The 17,204-nt window shown below is 39.9% G+C and overlaps 3 protein-coding genes across 4 annotated transcripts in view; 2 read left to right on the top strand and 1 right to left on the bottom strand.

Moving 5' to 3' along the window:
• The window catches only part of LOC123694627, a 4,836-nt gene extending 1,928 nt beyond the window's left edge, over positions 1-2,908 (top strand). Inside the window, exon 2 of the mRNA XM_045640112.1 lies at positions 1,979-2,908. Within this exon, the coding sequence (XP_045496068.1) occupies positions 1,979-2,844 (866 nt within the window). The 3' untranslated portion in view covers positions 2,845-2,908. The remainder of the gene's footprint in view (positions 1-1,978) is intronic.
• A 3,083-nt stretch (positions 2,909-5,991) lies between these two features.
• On the top strand, positions 5,992-7,159 carry LOC123694152 (TAR DNA-binding protein 43-like). The gene has a single exon (XM_045639477.1). It carries the CDS (start codon positions 6,174-6,176, stop codon positions 7,071-7,073), a length of 900 nt encoding a protein of 299 aa, XP_045495433.1. The 5' UTR covers positions 5,992-6,173; the 3' UTR covers positions 7,074-7,159.
• Positions 7,160-7,274: 115 nt separating this feature from the next.
• LOC123694150 (serine/threonine-protein kinase MAK) lies at positions 7,275-17,117 on the bottom strand. Of its 2 annotated transcripts, XM_045639475.1 has the most exons (5): positions 16,090-17,117; positions 15,945-16,007; positions 9,266-9,376; positions 8,935-9,179; positions 7,275-7,375 (listed from the first exon to the last, which is right to left on the bottom strand). In XM_045639475.1, the coding sequence occupies exons 1-5, from the start codon at positions 16,926-16,928 to the stop codon at positions 7,314-7,316; spliced, it is 1,320 nt and encodes a 439-aa protein (XP_045495431.1). In that variant the 5' UTR covers positions 16,929-17,117; the 3' UTR covers positions 7,275-7,313. The 2 variants fall into 2 exon arrangements, with proteins under 2 accessions (XP_045495431.1, XP_045495432.1); XM_045639476.1 differs by lacking the exon at positions 9,266-9,376.
• Between the last annotated feature and the right edge of the window lie 87 nt (positions 17,118-17,204).

Raw genomic sequence — 17,204 nt, forward strand, 5'->3', positions numbered from 1 at the left:
TATTTATTTGATTGAAAGCAAAATAAACATCTCTGGACAATATTCCAGAGGAAAGCATACAACACCCTGAGATGGCGGGTGCTTTTCAATAAAAAAAAAAAAAAAAAAAAAAAAAAAAAAAAAAAAAAAAAAAAAAAAACCTAACCTAACCTAACCTAACCTAACCTAACCTAACCTAACCTAACCTAACCTAACCTAACCTAACCTAACCTAACCTAACCTAACCTAACCTAACCTAACCTAACCTAACCTAACCTAACCTAACCTAACCTAACCTAACCTAACCTAACCTAACCTAACCTAACCTAACCTAACCTAACCTAACCTAACCTAACCTAACCTAACCTAACCTAACCTAACCTAACCTAACCTAACCTAACCTAACCTAACCTAACCTAACCTAACCTAACCTAACCTAACCTAACCTAACCTAACCTAACCTAACCTAACCTAACCTAACCTAACCTAACCTAACCTAACCTAACCTAACCTAACCTAACCTAACCTAACCTAACCTAACCTAACCTAACCTAACCTAACCTAACCTAACCTAACCTAACCTAACCTAACCTAACCTAACCTAACCTAACCTAACCTAACCTAACCTAACCTAACCTAACCTAACCTAACCTAACCTAACCTAACCTAACCTAACCTAACCTAACCTAACCTAACCTAACCTAACCTAACCTAACCTAACCTAACCTAACCTAACCTAACCTAACCTAACCTAACCTAACCTAACCTAACCTAACCTAACCTAACCTAACCTAACCTAACCTAACCTAACCTAACCTAACCTAACCTAACCTAACCTAACCTAACCTAACCTAACCTAACCTAACCTAACCTAACCTAACCTAACCTAACCTAACCTAACCTAACCTAACCTAACCTAACCTAACCTAACCTAACCTAACCTAACCTAACCTAACCTAACCTAACCTTTTTTTTTTTTTTTTTTTTTTTTTTTTTTTTTTTTTTTTTTTTTTTTTTTTTTTTTTTTTTTTTTTTATAGTGGAGAATGCATTTAGGCATACCCAGAGCGCTCGGGGAAAGGGCCCTGGGTTATGTCGGACTCACACCGCAGAATGCGGCGACTACCGACTAAACTCCACTGTGTTCCGTCACTCCGCTGTATTGGCAGGGTCGCGGGTATTTGGTCGAACCACTTCCGCAACCCCGTCAGCGGCAGCCTATTTTTTATATAGGCCCATCGCGATTAAGGCCTGGCTTGAGTTCGCCAGTTTCTCCTTCCTGGGGGGCGGCGTGAACGGAACACGTCTCACGCCGCCTCACCGCACCGGACGATGGATTATGTCCCCGTTCCACCGTCCGGCACCCATCATTAGGGAAGCAAGTCGCGACCGTGTACAGCGGTTGCGACTCGGCGACTGCGCCCAATAAGACGTCGCCGCCGAATAGGATCTGCGTTGGGATCTCCCTCGCGGACTCGCTCTGCTTCCTCCTTCTGCGACATCACATCTTCACAGAATGTGATAGCCGCGCGCCACGACCTGTCGCTGCCAACCATTGCGAACCTAACCTAACCTAACCTAACCTAACCTAACCTAACCTAACCTAACCTAACCTAACCTAACCTAACCTAACCTAACCTAACCTAACCTAACCTAACCTAACCTAACCTAACCTAACCTAACCTAACCTAACCTAACCTAACCTAACCTAACCTAACCTAACCTAACCTAACCTAACCTAACCTAACCTAACCTAACCTAACCTAACCTAACCTAACCTAACCTAACCTAACCTAACCTAACCTAACCTAACCTAACCTAACCTAACCTAACCTAACCTAACCTAACCTAACCTAACCTAACCTAACCTAACCTAACCTATCCTAACCTAACCTAACCTAACCTAACCTAACCTAACCTAACCTAACCTAACCTAACCTAACCTAACCTAACCTAACCTAACCTAACCTAACCTAACCTCGTGGCTAATAGCCACGTACATAGGATCTACACGGACGGCAGCAAGATTGAGGGTCGAGTCGGAGCCGCCCTTTCCGTATGGGAGGGGGAGGCCGAGACGAAGGCCGTCAAGCTTGCTTTGCCGCCGTATTGCACCGTCTACCAGGCCGAACTCCTAGCGCTCCAAAGAGCAGTAATTAGAGCCTGCAAGAGTGGAGTGTCGAAGGTCGGCATCTTCAGCGACTCCAGATCGGCCCTCCAGGCAGTCACACTCGGTTCCCCCCACCCCCTTGCTGTGCAAACAAGGGCGGCCCTCCGAAAAGCTGCTTTGCAGAGGCGGGAGGTCGCTCTGTTTTGGATCAAGGCGCACGCAGGGCTAAGGGGGAACGAAAGATTGGACCAGTTAGCCAAGGAGGCCGCTCTGGGGTCGAAGAGGAAACCCGACTACGATCTGTGTCCTGTTTCATTCGTCAAACGTATCTTGAGACAGGATACGATTGACGAATGGGACAGGAGATACGATGTGGGGGAGACGGCTGGAGGCACGAAGCTCTTTTTCCCAAGCGCTGCTGCTGCATACAAAATAGTACGGAAAATAGACATCACACACCACACCACACAAGTACTGACTGGACACGGTGGATCCGCCTTCTACTTGAACAGATTCAAGCTGAAAGAGAATCCATCGTGCCTGTGTCAGCCCGGAGTCGACGAGACGGTTTCTCACCTGTTGCTCGAGTGTCCGATTTTTGCAAGAGATAGATATGTTATTGAGCAAAAATTGGGCATCGTGATGACGGGTGAGAATCTGCCTGCGGCCCTGGGGGACAAAATGAGGAATGAATTCCTGGGATATTGTAAGTACATTGTTGGGGTGGTAAACAAACGAAACTGTGATAAGCTGTGATGTTAGGGTTAAGTTTTATTGTTGTGCCGTACTGTTTCAATTGTATTTTTATTGTAATGTTTTTATTAATGTAAGTTTTAAATGTAATATTGAATTTGTAATTTTATGTTTCAAATGTGACTTTTTATTATTGTTTATTATAATCAATTTAAATTTTTATTGGACATTGTTAATTTGTATTTATTTATTTTTGTATTGCTAATTTGTAATTGTAATTTTAATTGTATTTAATTAAGGCCCAAATTGTTAATAAATAATATTGTGTTTTTATTTGATTAAAAGGCAAACAAATACCTCTGGACTATATTCCAGAGACAAGCACACAACACCCTGAGATGGCGGGTGCTTTAAAAAAAAAAAAAAAAAACCTAACCTAACCTAACCTAACCTAACCTAACCTAACCTAACCTAACCTAACCTAACCTAACCTATTTAAGGAACAGATTCAAGCTGAAGGAGAATCCATCGTGTCTGTGGCAGCCCGGAGTCGACGAGACGGTTTCTCACCTGTTGCTCGAGTGTCCGTGAAGTGTTGTGCCGTATTGTTTTATTTCTATTTATAAATTTCATTGTAATGTTTTTAATTTATGTAGGTTTTAAATGCAATATTTAATTTTAGTATTTTATTTGTAAATTTTAAATTGTATTAATTTATTTTATTTTATTTTTTATTATTCCCATTGCAATGTTTTAATTAATGTAATATTTAATTATGTAATTTTTATGTTTTATGATTAATTTGGAAATATTATTGTAAATTATTGTTAACTTGTATTTTTTACTTAAAATTGTATTTATTTAGGCCTAATTGTGAATAAAAAATTCTTGGTATTTATTTGATTAAAAGCAAAATAAACATCTCTGGACAATATTCCAGAGGAAAGCATACAACACCCTGAGATGGCGGGTGCTTTTTAAAAAAAAAAAAAACCTAACCCAACCCAACCCTTTTTTTTTTTTTCAAGTGGGGAAATCTTGCCTAAGATACCCACGGCTCCCGGGGAAGGAGCCGTGGGTTATGTCGGATTCCTACCGACTAAAACCCCACCGTGTACCAACGCGCTGCTTTAGACGGGATGCGGGTACACATTCGCAATCTTCCGCATGTCCCGCCCAGCAGTTGCCCGTTTCCAGGCCCTCCGCCACTTGCCCGTTTCCAGGCCCTCCACCAAATGCCCACCCCGGGGCGGCGCAAGCTGTACACGAGCTCACGCCACCCGCTCGCCGATGATGGATTGTTCCCCGTTCCATCATCGGCGTTCCCCAAACCCTCGACCCCAGCATCGACCGGCCGAAGGGCGCGCGCCGAAAGGCCCTCTGAAACGTGATTCACGCGTCGAAGGACCCTCCGGCGCACTTTTATAGAGGTTTCCCTCGCAGCCCCCACCTCACACCAGAGGTGGCGGCCCTCGGTCCGGCCCCACGGACCGGATTACGAGTTGGCAGACGGCTGTCACAGGACAGCCGCCGCCCTACACCCACCTACAGGAGTCACCGCGTGTCACAAAAGTGACGCGTCGGGATCCCGCCCCCTGTTTTGTTGGTAGTTAGACTACCAACAAAAAACAACGCGCGCGGCCTCTGGCCGCCATCCACCGCCGCAAAGCGCAGCCGCCTGCCAGTCGGTCGGAACGAGACCCAAACGAGGCCCAATCGACCTTCCAACCCCATTTTGCCCAGCCAAATTGCCAGGCCGCGACCACTAGCCGCCATACCTCGCCGTACCACAACGGCACCTGAGCCAATCCTGGCCCCCCGGAGGATCCTAGCCAGCTAGCCAGCCATCCAGCCAGCCAGCCAGCCAGCCGGACAACCAGCCGGTGACAGCATGCCAGCCAGCCGCCGCGGCTCAAAGCAGCCAGCCAGCCAACCGGTGGGCCGGTTTCAGCCAGCCTGCCAGCCGGCCCCCTAGCCAGCCAGCGAGGCAGCCGGTGTGACCAGCCGGTTCCAGCCAGCCCGGCCAGCCTGCCTTCAAGCCAGCCAGCCAGCTATATGGATCCCTGGCCGTCGAACCAATCATGTCGTCAGACGACAGACCGGCCTTTCAGCCCCTCCGCGTCCAATTAGCTTCACTCAGAGTACACGAGTGCACTCCAAGCTACTGAGCCCCCCCGGCCACGACAAGGCTTGGAACTGATGGGGGGATCAATCGATTGATCAATCAATCGATCAATCAATCAATCGATCAAATTAATAAATCGATCAATCAAGCGATCAATCGATCAATAATCGATCAATCGATCGATCAATAAATCGATCAATCTATCAATAATCGATCGATTGAATCGATCAATCATTCAATCAATCGAGCAATCGATCGATCAATCAATCAATAAATTGATCAATCAATCGATCAATCGATCAATAATCGATCAATCAATCGATCAATCATTCAATCGATTGAATCAATCAATCATTCAATCGATTGAATCAATCAATCAATCAATCGATTGAATAGATCAATAAATCGATCAATCGATCAATCAATCAATCGATTGAATCAATCGATCGATCAATAATCGATCAATCAATCGATCAATCAATGTCTGTAAAGTCGGTTTACTGACGATAGTTGAACGTAACAACGTCCGATTGTGCTTCTTTGTCGCTCGTTCCGTGCTCTCGCTCGCACTTCAAGCCTTACATGGAACGTCTCAGATGAGTCAGAGCGAGGTAACGCCGCATGAGTCATGTTTTTTCGTTCGTGCAGCCGGCTTTATCAAATTATAAGACGTTGTCACGTCAAAAATAAATATAAGTATGGATGAAGGTACAAACATTGAAAAAAATGTTAATGAAATAGTGAATCAAAATCCAAATTACTTAAAATAACCGTAAATAGTTTTCAACCAATTATTATGTATTGCTAACTCTATGAATATTTTTTTTTCAACACTGAACTTAGCGCAACCTGCTGGTGCATTTGAAAACTAATTCACGTTCCAAATAAGCATCAGCATAATTATTCGGCATTGTGCGCCACTGAGTCGCATTATGCTCTGTAATTGGAAAACTACCACTAACAGGAGTACTCCGCTAGGAGTACTAGTGTTCTGTGGTTCATAACAAGATGGCAATTCGAAAATGAAACGTCATACTCGTTCTGTCAATGTCATTCAACTGTCACAAAGTACCTGATAGACCTGATAGAGTTGATATTTCACGTAATTATTTTTTATTTATCAAGAGAATTATTACATATTCTTTAATATTAAAAATCAATCGAAAAAAAGATATAAAAATTTAAATAAACCACGAATTTTGACTAACTTGAAATGTAAAGTGAACGCAATGTGGTGTTGGGCTATTTGTGTCGGTTGGTAAACGAGATGTCGATAGAGTACGTGGTAGTAAGCGAGGGCGAACAAGATGAGCCCATCGAGCTGCCGACCGAGGAAGACGGCTCTTTGTTACTGAGCACGATTTCCGCGCAGTTCGCCGGAGCTAGTGGTCTGAAGTATAGATCCGGAGGTCGACTACGTGGATTGCGACTGTCGGATGACCGTGTCCTACCGCCAGCAGAGGGGTGGGCGGCCTTTCGCTATTTTTGCGCCTTCCCGCGATCGGATGTCCCAACTTCTGCACCTCGACCGCGCTGCTCGGATCTCATAGTACTCGGGCTACCGTGGAAGACGGGCGAGGACGCTGTGCGTGATTACTTTACCGCGTTTGGAGAACTGCTTATGGTGCAAGTGAAGCGGGACACGAAAACGGGACTTTCTAAAGGTTTCGGTTTTATTAAGTTCGCTGATTATGAGGCTCAAATGAGAGCCCTCGGAAGAAGACACATGATCGATGGTCGTTGGTGTGATGTACGCATCCCTAATAGTAAGGATGGAGGCTCTGCAGCTCATCGCAAAGTTTTTGTGGGACGTTGCACCGAAAGCCTCACAGCTGATGACCTCCGAGAGTACTTTGGTGCGTTCGGACAGGTGACTGATGTGTTTGTGCCTAAACCGTTTCGGGCTTTTAGCTTTGTAACATTTTTAGACCCTGAGGTTGCCCAATCCTTATGCGGGCAAGACCACATTATTAAAGGGGTGTCAGTGAACATTTCAACTGCATCCCCCAAGCGGGACCGCAGTGCGCGCTCCCAACTGCTGGGCTGGGGGCTGCTAGAGGGTGGCGCGCCGCGCGTGTACAGCTGGCCCCCCGACGCCTGGCAGCACTCGGCCCATTCACACAACGCAGCATTGCCTGATACCAAACCCTACCTCAAATATGAGTGACGCCTATTGCGCCTTGTTGATTGTTCACAGATTTTATATGAAAGCAAATATGTAAATAATATAATATAGTATTGTATGAAGTTCAATTATTTGTATTATTTAAGCATTGTATTGCATATAACAACCATTGATCATCCTCAGTTATTTCTTATTGCATCATTGCAAACCTTTTATTTAAAGGAAAAATAATAATACACAAAATTATATCTAAATGCTTTTATTTTACAATGAAGGATGTCTTTAACGTAGATATTTTGCAGCCCAATCAACACGAGATGCACCGCTACCCACGGCAGCCGCTTCTAAACGAATAAAAACATATTATAAATAAATTATAACGAACAACTTTTAACATTTTAGACTATAATACATATTAGGTAGTCAGTTTTTATTTCATTTATTCCTCACTTACTCACTTATAAAGACTACTACTACCTATCCTCACTTATAAAGACACACAATACTACAAAATGTAAATGTAATTTATTTAATTTGTTTATTTAAAAGACAAATGCTCTGAAACTACTGGACCAGTTTGAAATAAGAATTCTTTCACCAGAAGAAAATTACTAGAATATTATTCCGGAATGACAGAACATTATTAGGAATATTGAGCCATTGAGTTATAATATGTACTATGCATAGAGATATTATATGTAGTAAGTACATATTATTATCTCTATGGTACTACTACATAGTACATATTAACTAAATGTATTGAGCCTATTTATTCCGGGTCATCTGTGCCTATTAAAAAATGTTATTTATTTTTTTCCCATGATTCCCATTCGATTTTTATTAGTAATTGCCACAGTCTAAACTCTAAGACTCTAACCCATACGAAATAACTTGAGATGTTATTTTCAACAATAATATAATTAATATTATAGGCTTTCCAAAATGTATCCAACCAGTTTTACATACTTGGGTACTTTGGGTACCTACCTAGTAAAAACTAATATTATGTCGCATTCCAGCAGTCTCAAGTTAAAATTGTCTATTTTAAGACGAATTTATTAGCTTATTTTCTTTTTTCATTAAATGACACCTTTTAATCGCAATACCTACATATTAAATTATTAAGGTACTGTCGGTCCGCCCCGGCTTCGCTCGTGGTACATAATATTTCGCAATAAAAGGTAGCCTATGTTCTTTCTCAGGGTCTAAAGATTTTCTATGCCAAATTTTTTTAGAGGTTTAAGCGGGAAAGCGTAAACAGACAGACATAGTTACTTTCGCATTTATAATATACATACATATAATATCTATACTAATATTATAAAGCTGAAGAGTTTGTTTGTTTGTTTGAACGCGCTAATCTCGGGAACTACTGGTCCGGTTTTTAAAATTCTTTCGGTTTTATAAAGTTCATTTATCGAGGAAGGCTATAGGCTATATATCATCACGTTAAGACCAACAGGAGCTCAGCCACGCGGGTGAAACCGCGGGGCTCAGCTAATTCTATATACATAATAAATATCATGGACCTTCCTTTACCATAATTTGAAAATAGATGTCGCTACTGTTAATAACTTATATTAAAAAAATATTAAACTTTCTTACAAAAACTTAAACATAAACATACATCAAATCACTTTTTTTATATCTTAAATATTTGTACTATTTTTAACCGACTTCAAAAAAAGGAGGATGATCTCAATTCAACCGGTATAAATATAATATGTTTTTATTATGTATACAATGTATGTTCATCGATTGAGCCGATTTTACTGAACCGATTTACGTGATTCTTATTTTGATTGATGCAGAGTATTCCGGACTTTTCATTACGGAACCCAAAAAATATTAGACACAATAATTACAATAGGGTAACAAGACCTTTCGTTCTGTTTCATCATACCATGCAAAGAACGGAGCGGGAGTGGACGAAAAAGGGAAGTGTCGATACGGGCGCCTGTGACGTAACGCGTCGTGTTCAGATATGCGGCCGCGGCGCCTTCCGCCAGCGCGCCCGCGCCGCACGCGCGCCCTCGCGCTTGGCCCGCCTTGGACGCGGGGGCCGCTTGCAGCGGCGCGAGCACGCTGCGCCCGCGCTTATCGCCCACACCGGCCCGGGAAATGTGAGACGAATGAACCACTTCTCCCCTATACGACAAAATTTCGAAATTATTTTTCCAACGTAAAGAGGAGATCGATCGAAAGTCCCAACATGTTTCCAATTTATGACCGACCCCAAAATGTCTGCGAAACGGTCCTGTGGCGGCATCAATGCGACAGCAGGTAGATTGCTAAGTTCGTTAGTGTTTGGAAGAATATTTTCCGCTTCACCACGCGTACTGCTTCTGAAATATTAATTAACTTCATTTACGATTGAATTATACATAGATGAAACAGGATGAAACTTTTGATCTTAGAGTTTAATGCTCTAAGCTTTGGGTCGACATAATCTCATTATAGCAGTGTAGGTAACTAGCCGAACCAGATAGCCCAAGTAAATTTTCAAAAAGAAAAGCAAGAGTAGCAGCTATTTTTATATAAAAAAAAGACGGGTTGCACTCCAGGAGTGCCGGCAGAAGTGAAAACTTGATTATTAACGTTGAGTTCTCTCCATCCGTCTTACGCTTTTCGTGTCCTGACGCGAGTTTAAGATTTTATACCCATTACAGAAAAAGTGCTTGTTGAGTAGTGCCTTTGCCCCCGTAGGTTGCCCCAAATAATAAAGCCTTTCCTTCGACTGCTTTATTACTCTTCACAATACATAAGTGTTATTTATGCTAGCCGTTATGCACTACTGACTTTAAATTCTAATAAATCTAAAAAGCGTCGGGGAAACAATGTGGACGCACACATATACAAAAAGCTCGATCAGCGAATTGTACATGTGTGTCCCTACATTATTCCCCCCCTTTTTCAAAAAAAAAAAATAATAATTATACACTCCAAAAAATACAAAGACAAACACAGAAATTGCCGTAAAATACAAATGAGATAACAATGCAATACTGAATACATATTAATTCGTAATATTTCATAATGTCACAACAATAAAAATAAGATCTTACATCTAAACGGCTTAGCCTAATTAAAATTGATCGGATTACACTTCACTACACGAATTTATCCATATGTTACAATTAATACAAGTTTAATAAAAATGCTAAATGAGTGACGATATTATTACCTATGTAATCCGATATAACTCACTAAGTAAATAGGTACTAATTATTACAAAAACAGGAAATACTAAATAAGCATCTTCAATGCGTAAAAACAAAACTATCGTATTACTTTATTCTTTCGCAATAGTTACACAAAAATGTAAAATATGCACAATATAATGTTAATCATATTTATGTAAAACATAAAATGAAATGATTAAACAATAATATGAAACAATAAAAACTTTTACTTCAAAACGTTGTATAGTGAACAATTAATATAAAAATTTGTATAAGACGCAATATTACATGTAAACAAATATAAACTTACATTCTAACAAAAATGTATATAACACACAAGTATAATAAATTGAATTACATACAATACAGATAATACTTCGAATTAAAGACAATAGCTAAATACTGTGTGAAAGTACTATATCGCAAATCGCACGGGTCGTCGGATTACGCGACCGCTCCTAGTTACGCTTATGGGTGGCGCATGCTTAACCGACTTCGATAAAGATGTATTATGTGGAACAATATTGTTCTCAACTGTAACATCATCTTTTAATATAAAGGCTGGCTTTAACCTGTCAATGGAAACGCGTGCGACTCTATCCGGAAATTGTATTTTAAAAACTTTAGAACTACGTTCTAACACTTGATAAGGACCATCATAAGGCGGTTTTAGAGACCTGTGTACTGCGTCATCTCTAACAAAAACGTGACTACAACTTTGTAAATCGGAATAAACGAATATTTTCTTTGCGTTCGTCTTATCTCTCGTCGGACGATACTGAGATATAGTTTCACGGATTTTCTCTACCAAACTATAAGGATCGTTTACATCACAGTCATTTGTAGAATTATCGTAGAACTCGCCAGGCAAACGTAAAGTTTTACCGAAGGCCAATTCTGCGGCACTAACATTACTATCAGTTCGTATTGCTGCTCTCAACCCTAACATAACAGTGGGTAATTCGTCTAACCACGTTTTATTACTACTAAGCAGTCTTGCCATAAGGGCTGCCTTCAACGATCTATGCCACCTTTCCACCGCGCCATTACTTTGTGGGTGGTAAGGTGTAGTACGAATTTTATTAATGCCCAAAAATGACATTAACTTTAAAAATAGATTCGACTCAAACTGACGTCCTTGATCGCTAGTAATACGGACGGGACAACCATACCTAACTATCCATCCTTCATAAATATGCTTAGCAACGACGTCTGCAGTAATTTCTTTAACGGGAAATGCTTCAGGCCAACGCGTACATCTATCTATAATTGTTAATAAATATCTAAATCCCTGTGGAGATGTCGGCAATGGACCAACTAAATCCACATGGATATGCTCGAATCGCGAAACTTCCGGGAATTTCCCTATATCCGAAACAACGTGACGCGAAATCTTCGACCTTTGACATGATACACACGCTTTGGTCCATTTCCCTATATCTTTATTCATACTAGGCCAAAAAAATTGTTTAGTGACCATCTTACGAGTCGTACGTATACCGGGATGACTTAAATTGTGAACACTATCGAAAGCAATTTTTCTAAAATACTCTGTTAAATAAGGTCTAATAATATTATTTGAAACTTCGCAATATACTCCTTTTTTACAAGTCGGTAAATACATTTTCTTAAATTTTACATTATTATCGCTATGCCCACTACGTGTCATATTAATCAAGTACTCGTCTTTCGCTTGCGAGTCAGCAAGTTCGTTGAAGTCGAGTACAGTCGGGCAAACAATTGTTTCTACGCGCGATAAAGTATCGGCTACAATATTATCTTTACCGCTAATATGCTGTATGTCGACCGTAAATTCACTTATAAAAAGTAATTGTCGCGTCCTTCTAGGCGTTTCTTTACTGTCATTACCTATTTTAGAAAATGCATGACATAATGGCTTATGATCTGTATATATTGTTAAAGGACGGCCTTCAAACAATTTCCTAAAATATTTAATAGCTTGAAAAATCGCTAGTAATTCCCTATCATAAGTAGAATACTTTTGCTCGGTAGGCGAAAATTTTTTGGAAAAATATCCTAGGGGTATCCACTTACCTTTTACTCGCTGTTGCAATACCGCACCCATACAGGTATTGGAAGCGTCGGTCATCAAGGCTAAGGGAACATCTAAAAGGGGATGTGACAATGTGACGGCATTTTGTAGTCCTATCTTACATTGCACAAAAGCATTATCACTAACATTGTTCCAAATAATTTTCGATTTATCATTTTTCCTAGAATTTACTAAATATTTATTGAGTTCGCATTGATGTGACGCTAAATGAGGTAAATGTGGTCTATAAAAATTGATCATTCCTAAAAATCGTCTTAAATCCGATACTGTAACGGGTTTAGGAAAATTAACTATGGCCTCGACCTTGTCTTTGAGTGGTTTAATTCCATCTACACTTACTTCGTGACCTAAGAATTCTATACGCGACTGTCCGAAGCTACACTTGCTTAAGTTTATAGATATGCCGTATGTATTGAAACGTTCGAATACTAACTTCAAATGTTCTTGATGTAAAGTCTCATTTTCGCTGGCAATTATGACGTCATCTAAGTAACAAAACAAAAAATCGAGACCTTGTAAAACGGTATTGTTCATAAAACGTTGAAACGTTTGTGCGGCGTTCCTTAGGCCAAAACTCATACGGGGAAATTCGAAAAGTCCAAAAGGGGTAATAATAGCAGTTTTTTCTATATCGCATGGGGCAACTTTTATGCAGTGATAGGCTCTATTTATGTCTACTTTTGAATATATTTTTTTATTAGCCAATATAAAAGTGAAGTCGTGTAATCGCGGAACTGGATATCTGTCGGGCTTTGTAATTGCGTTGAGCTGTCGATAGTCTCCGCACGGCCTTAACTCGCCATTCTTTTTAACTACAACATGAAGCGGACTAGCCCAAGCACTTTTAGAAGGCCTACAGATACCTAATTCTTGCATAACCCTGAACTCTTCCTTCACCTTTTTGTATCTATCCGGGGGCAACGGTCTAGCTCGAGCATGAATAGGTGGGCCGCTCGTCTCTATATAATGCAAAACGTTATGCGATGTAGTTTCTTTAAACGACATCGGCTTAATAATGTCAGGAAACATACTTAATAAATCGTAATACGGGTGACTTTTGCACACAGAATTTAGCGATTGTTGCGTACACGAAACTAAGGAGGCTAATACATGTAAATCGGTAACTTGATCTATTAACTTTTTTCGATACAAATCAACTAATAATTTATGATGTGTTAAAAAATCAGCTCCCAATATTGGCTGTTTGACATCTGCTAAAATAAAATCCCAACGGTACGGTCTTCTTAAATTAAGATTTAAAACAATAGATTTAATGCCATAGGTTGCAATTTCTGTACCGTTAGCAGCGTATAACTTAAGATTGGATCGACATAATTTATTGTATTTAAATGGATTTCTAGGTACGGGTAAAACGGAGACATTGGCACCGGTATCTACTAAAAATTTTAAGTTAGTATTTAAATCTGTTACCATGAGACGGCTGCACGGCGTGATGGTACAGACCTCCGCCGTAGTCTGCACCTGCCTCGCTAGTTTTCCGGCTGGGCGGCTGCTGCGCTGGGGCTGGGGCTTCTCTTCCAGGCACACGGTGGGATGCACTTGTGAGCGCGCTGCCGGAACCTGAAGTGGTAGCTGCACAACCAGTCAGGTGCGCCGGGACGACGTCGCTTCGAAGATGACCTTGAAGACTCTCGAAAATTGCGTGACGGTGTTCTGGGTCGCCGGTGTACCGCTCGTGATCGTGAGCGCTCGATGTTTGAGAGACGCTCGTTGATTTTCGCCAATTCCGCCGAAAGGGTGCCGAAACGGTTAGATGTAGGCATCGCCATGTTAAAATTTAAATTCTTCCAATAAATTGTCTTCAAAATAATTTTATTTTATTATAATTTCTTGTTGTTCTTTGTCGGGGTCACCAATGTTGAGTAGTGCCTTTGCCCCCGTAGGTTGCCCAAATAATAAAACCTTTCCTTCAACTGCTTTATTACTCTTCACAATATATAAGTGTTATTTATGCTAGCCGTTATGCACTACTGACTTTAAATTCTAATAAATCTAAAAAGCGTCGGGGAAACAATGTGGACGCACACATATACAAAAAGCTCGATCAGCGAATTGTACATGTGTGTCCCTACAATCGGTATCTCTTTTTGAAGTGAAAACTTCTTTAGCGGCGTTGAGCACTGTAGGGACACACATGTACAATTCGCTGATCGAGCTTTTTGTATATGTGTGCGTCCACATTGTTTCCCCGACGCTTTTTAGATTTATTAGAATTTAAAGTCAGTAGTGCATAACGGCTAGCATAAATAACACTTATGTATTGTGAAGAGTAATAAAGCAGTCGAAGGAAAGGCTTTATTATTTGGGGCAACCTACGGGGGCAAAGGCACTACTCAACATTGGTGACCCCGACGTGATTCTAAAGTTTTTAAAATACAATTTCCGGATAGAGTCGCACGCGTTTCCATTGACAGGTTAAAGCCAGCCTTTATATTAAAAGATGATGTTACAGGTGAGAACAATATTGTTCCACATAATACATCTTTATCGAAGTCGGTTAAGCATGCGCCACCCATAAGCGTAACTAGGAGCGGTCGCGTAATCCGACGACCCGTGCGATTTGCGATATAGTACTTTCACACAGTATTTAGCTATTGTCTTTAATTAGAAGTATTATCTGTATTGTATGTAATTCAATTTATTATACTTGTGTGTTATATACATTTTTGTTAGAATGTAAGTTTATATTTTTTTACATGTAGCTTTTGCGTCTTATACAAATTTTTATATTAATTGTTCACTATACAACGTTTTGAAGTATGTAATTTAATTTGTTTTTATTGTTTCATATTATTGCTAATCATTTCATTTTATGTTTTACATAAATATGATTAACATTATATTGTGCATATTTTACATTTTTGTGTAACAATTGCGAAAGAATAAAGTAATACGATAGTTTTGTTTTTACGCATTGAAGATGCTTATTTAGTATTTCCTGTTTTTGTAATAATTAGTACTTATTTACTTAGTAAGTTATATCGGATTACATAGGTAATAATATCGTCACTCATTTAGCATTTTTATTAAACTTGTATTAATTGTAAAATATGGATAAATTCGTGTAGTGAAGTGTAATCCGATCAATTTTAATTAGGCTAAGCCGTTTAGATGTAAGATCTTATTTTTATTGTTGTGACATTATGAAATATTACGAATTAATATGTATTCAGTATTGCATTGTTATCTCATTTGTATTTTACGGCAATTTCTGTGTTTGTCTTTGTATTTTTTGGAGTGTATAATTATTATTTTTTTTTTTTTTTTTTGAAAAAGGGGGGGAATAATGTAGGGACACACATGTACAATTCGCTGATCGAGCTTTTTGTATATGTGTGCGTCCACATTGTTTCCCCGACGCTTTTTAGATTTATTAGAATTTAAAGTCAGTAGTGCATAACGGCTAGCATAAATAACACTTATATATTGTGAAGAGCAATAAAGCAGTTGAAGGAAAGGTTTTATTATTTTGGGCAACCTTGGGGGAAAGGCGCTACTCAACACCGATATAACATTATTGTATGTGTGTATTATGAAAAACCAAAAAAACAAACAAACAAAAAATTAACTAATATCTATAAGACACTAGTCACTAAGATAAGGTAGTCGCATATACAACAATAAAACTAATCAAACCTTCTTGAATGTGATATTGGTGGTGGAAGAACTAATGCGGTACCAACTGCAAAATAAGGAAATCTGGAAAACAATTTATAGTATACGGTAGAATTAAACGATGTATTTGATTTTACTAAATTTTTGAATAGTAGTTGTATCATACCGAAGAGCTTGCACAGCGGTGGGGCGGTCTCGCGGTGGGTAACGAAGCAGCGCAGCCAGCAGAGCCACGGCAGCTTGAGAAGCATTCTGCACAACCCGCCCGAGGGGAACGCCGGTGCTGGCAGGAAACCTGAACCTTAAAACTTCAGCGAGACCATAACCTTCGGGCCACTCTTCACGAGATGGAGTCCCCAATATTGAACAAATTTTATATAACTGATCTATTTCAGAATTGCCCGGAAAAAGGGGTCGACATGTGTAAAGCTCAGCCATAATACACCCAAGAGCCCATAGGTCTATCGGCGCGCCATAGTGAGTATCGTGCAGTAAAACTTCCGGTGCACGATACCATCGAGTAGATACGTAATCTGTGTAAGGTGGTCGAGATCGAACTTCCCTTGCTAGGCCTAAGTCAGCTATTTTGACAAGTTCGGGTCCAGCGCATAATAAATTTTCTGGTTTTAAGTCACGATGAAAAAAGCCATGTCGATGCATATGTTGAAGACCTTGCAAAACTTGGTACAAAATGTTTCGCAAAACTGGTTCGGCAAACGGCCGTTCTGCATCACGTATGAGTTGGTACAAATTGCCCCGCATATATTCAAACACAAAATAAAGCGTATCGTTTTCTCTGATCACCTCGCGTAACTTTACGATGTTTGCATGATTGAGTTTCTTTAGTGATTTGACTTCTCGGAGATTCATCGCTTCATCCCAGGAATAGTACTTGCGTTTCATTCGTTTGATAGCTACTTTTTCTCCAGTATCTCGGCGTTGCGCTAATGCCACCGATCCATAAGTACCATCACCGAGTTGCTGTAGCATTACGTAGCGATTCATAATAAAATTTATTATCTTCTCTAGGTCGTAAATATATTATAAACTCACTCATCGGTTTGTACTTGAGATTATAATTTAAGAAGTACATAAAATTATTTTAGCATAGATAAATTTAATGGAATGCAGAATACCTTACAATATTCATGTATGCAATATCGAAGTACTCATTGTAAAAATGTCGGAGATAAACAATTTTTTTACTTATTCTCATTGTTCTTTAACCATACTTTATATTTATGGCTAAAAATTCTTCATAAATTACTCAGTCTCGAATGA

The sequence above is a fragment of the Colias croceus genome, chromosome 9 (assembly GCF_905220415.1).
Source record: "Colias croceus chromosome 9, ilColCroc2.1".
Classification (NCBI taxonomy): domain Eukaryota; kingdom Metazoa; phylum Arthropoda; class Insecta; order Lepidoptera; family Pieridae; genus Colias; species Colias croceus.

Coding starts and splice junctions, on each gene's coding strand:
- LOC123694152 (XM_045639477.1), top strand. CDS start 6,174: ATGTCGATAGAGTACGTGGTAGTAAGCGAGGGCGAACAAGATGAGCCC.
- LOC123694150 (XM_045639475.1), bottom strand. CDS start 16,928: ATGAATCGCTACGTAATGCTACAGCAACTCGGTGATGGTACTTATGGA. Junction 9,180..9,265: donor CGTTTCGCAGACATTTTGGG/GTCGGTCATAAA, acceptor TTTGTCGTATAG/GGGAGAAGTGGTTCATTCGT. Junction 7,376..8,934: donor CCCGCTCCGTTCTTTGCATG/GTATGATGAAAC, acceptor TTATTCGTTTAG/AAGCGGCTGCCGTGGGTAGC.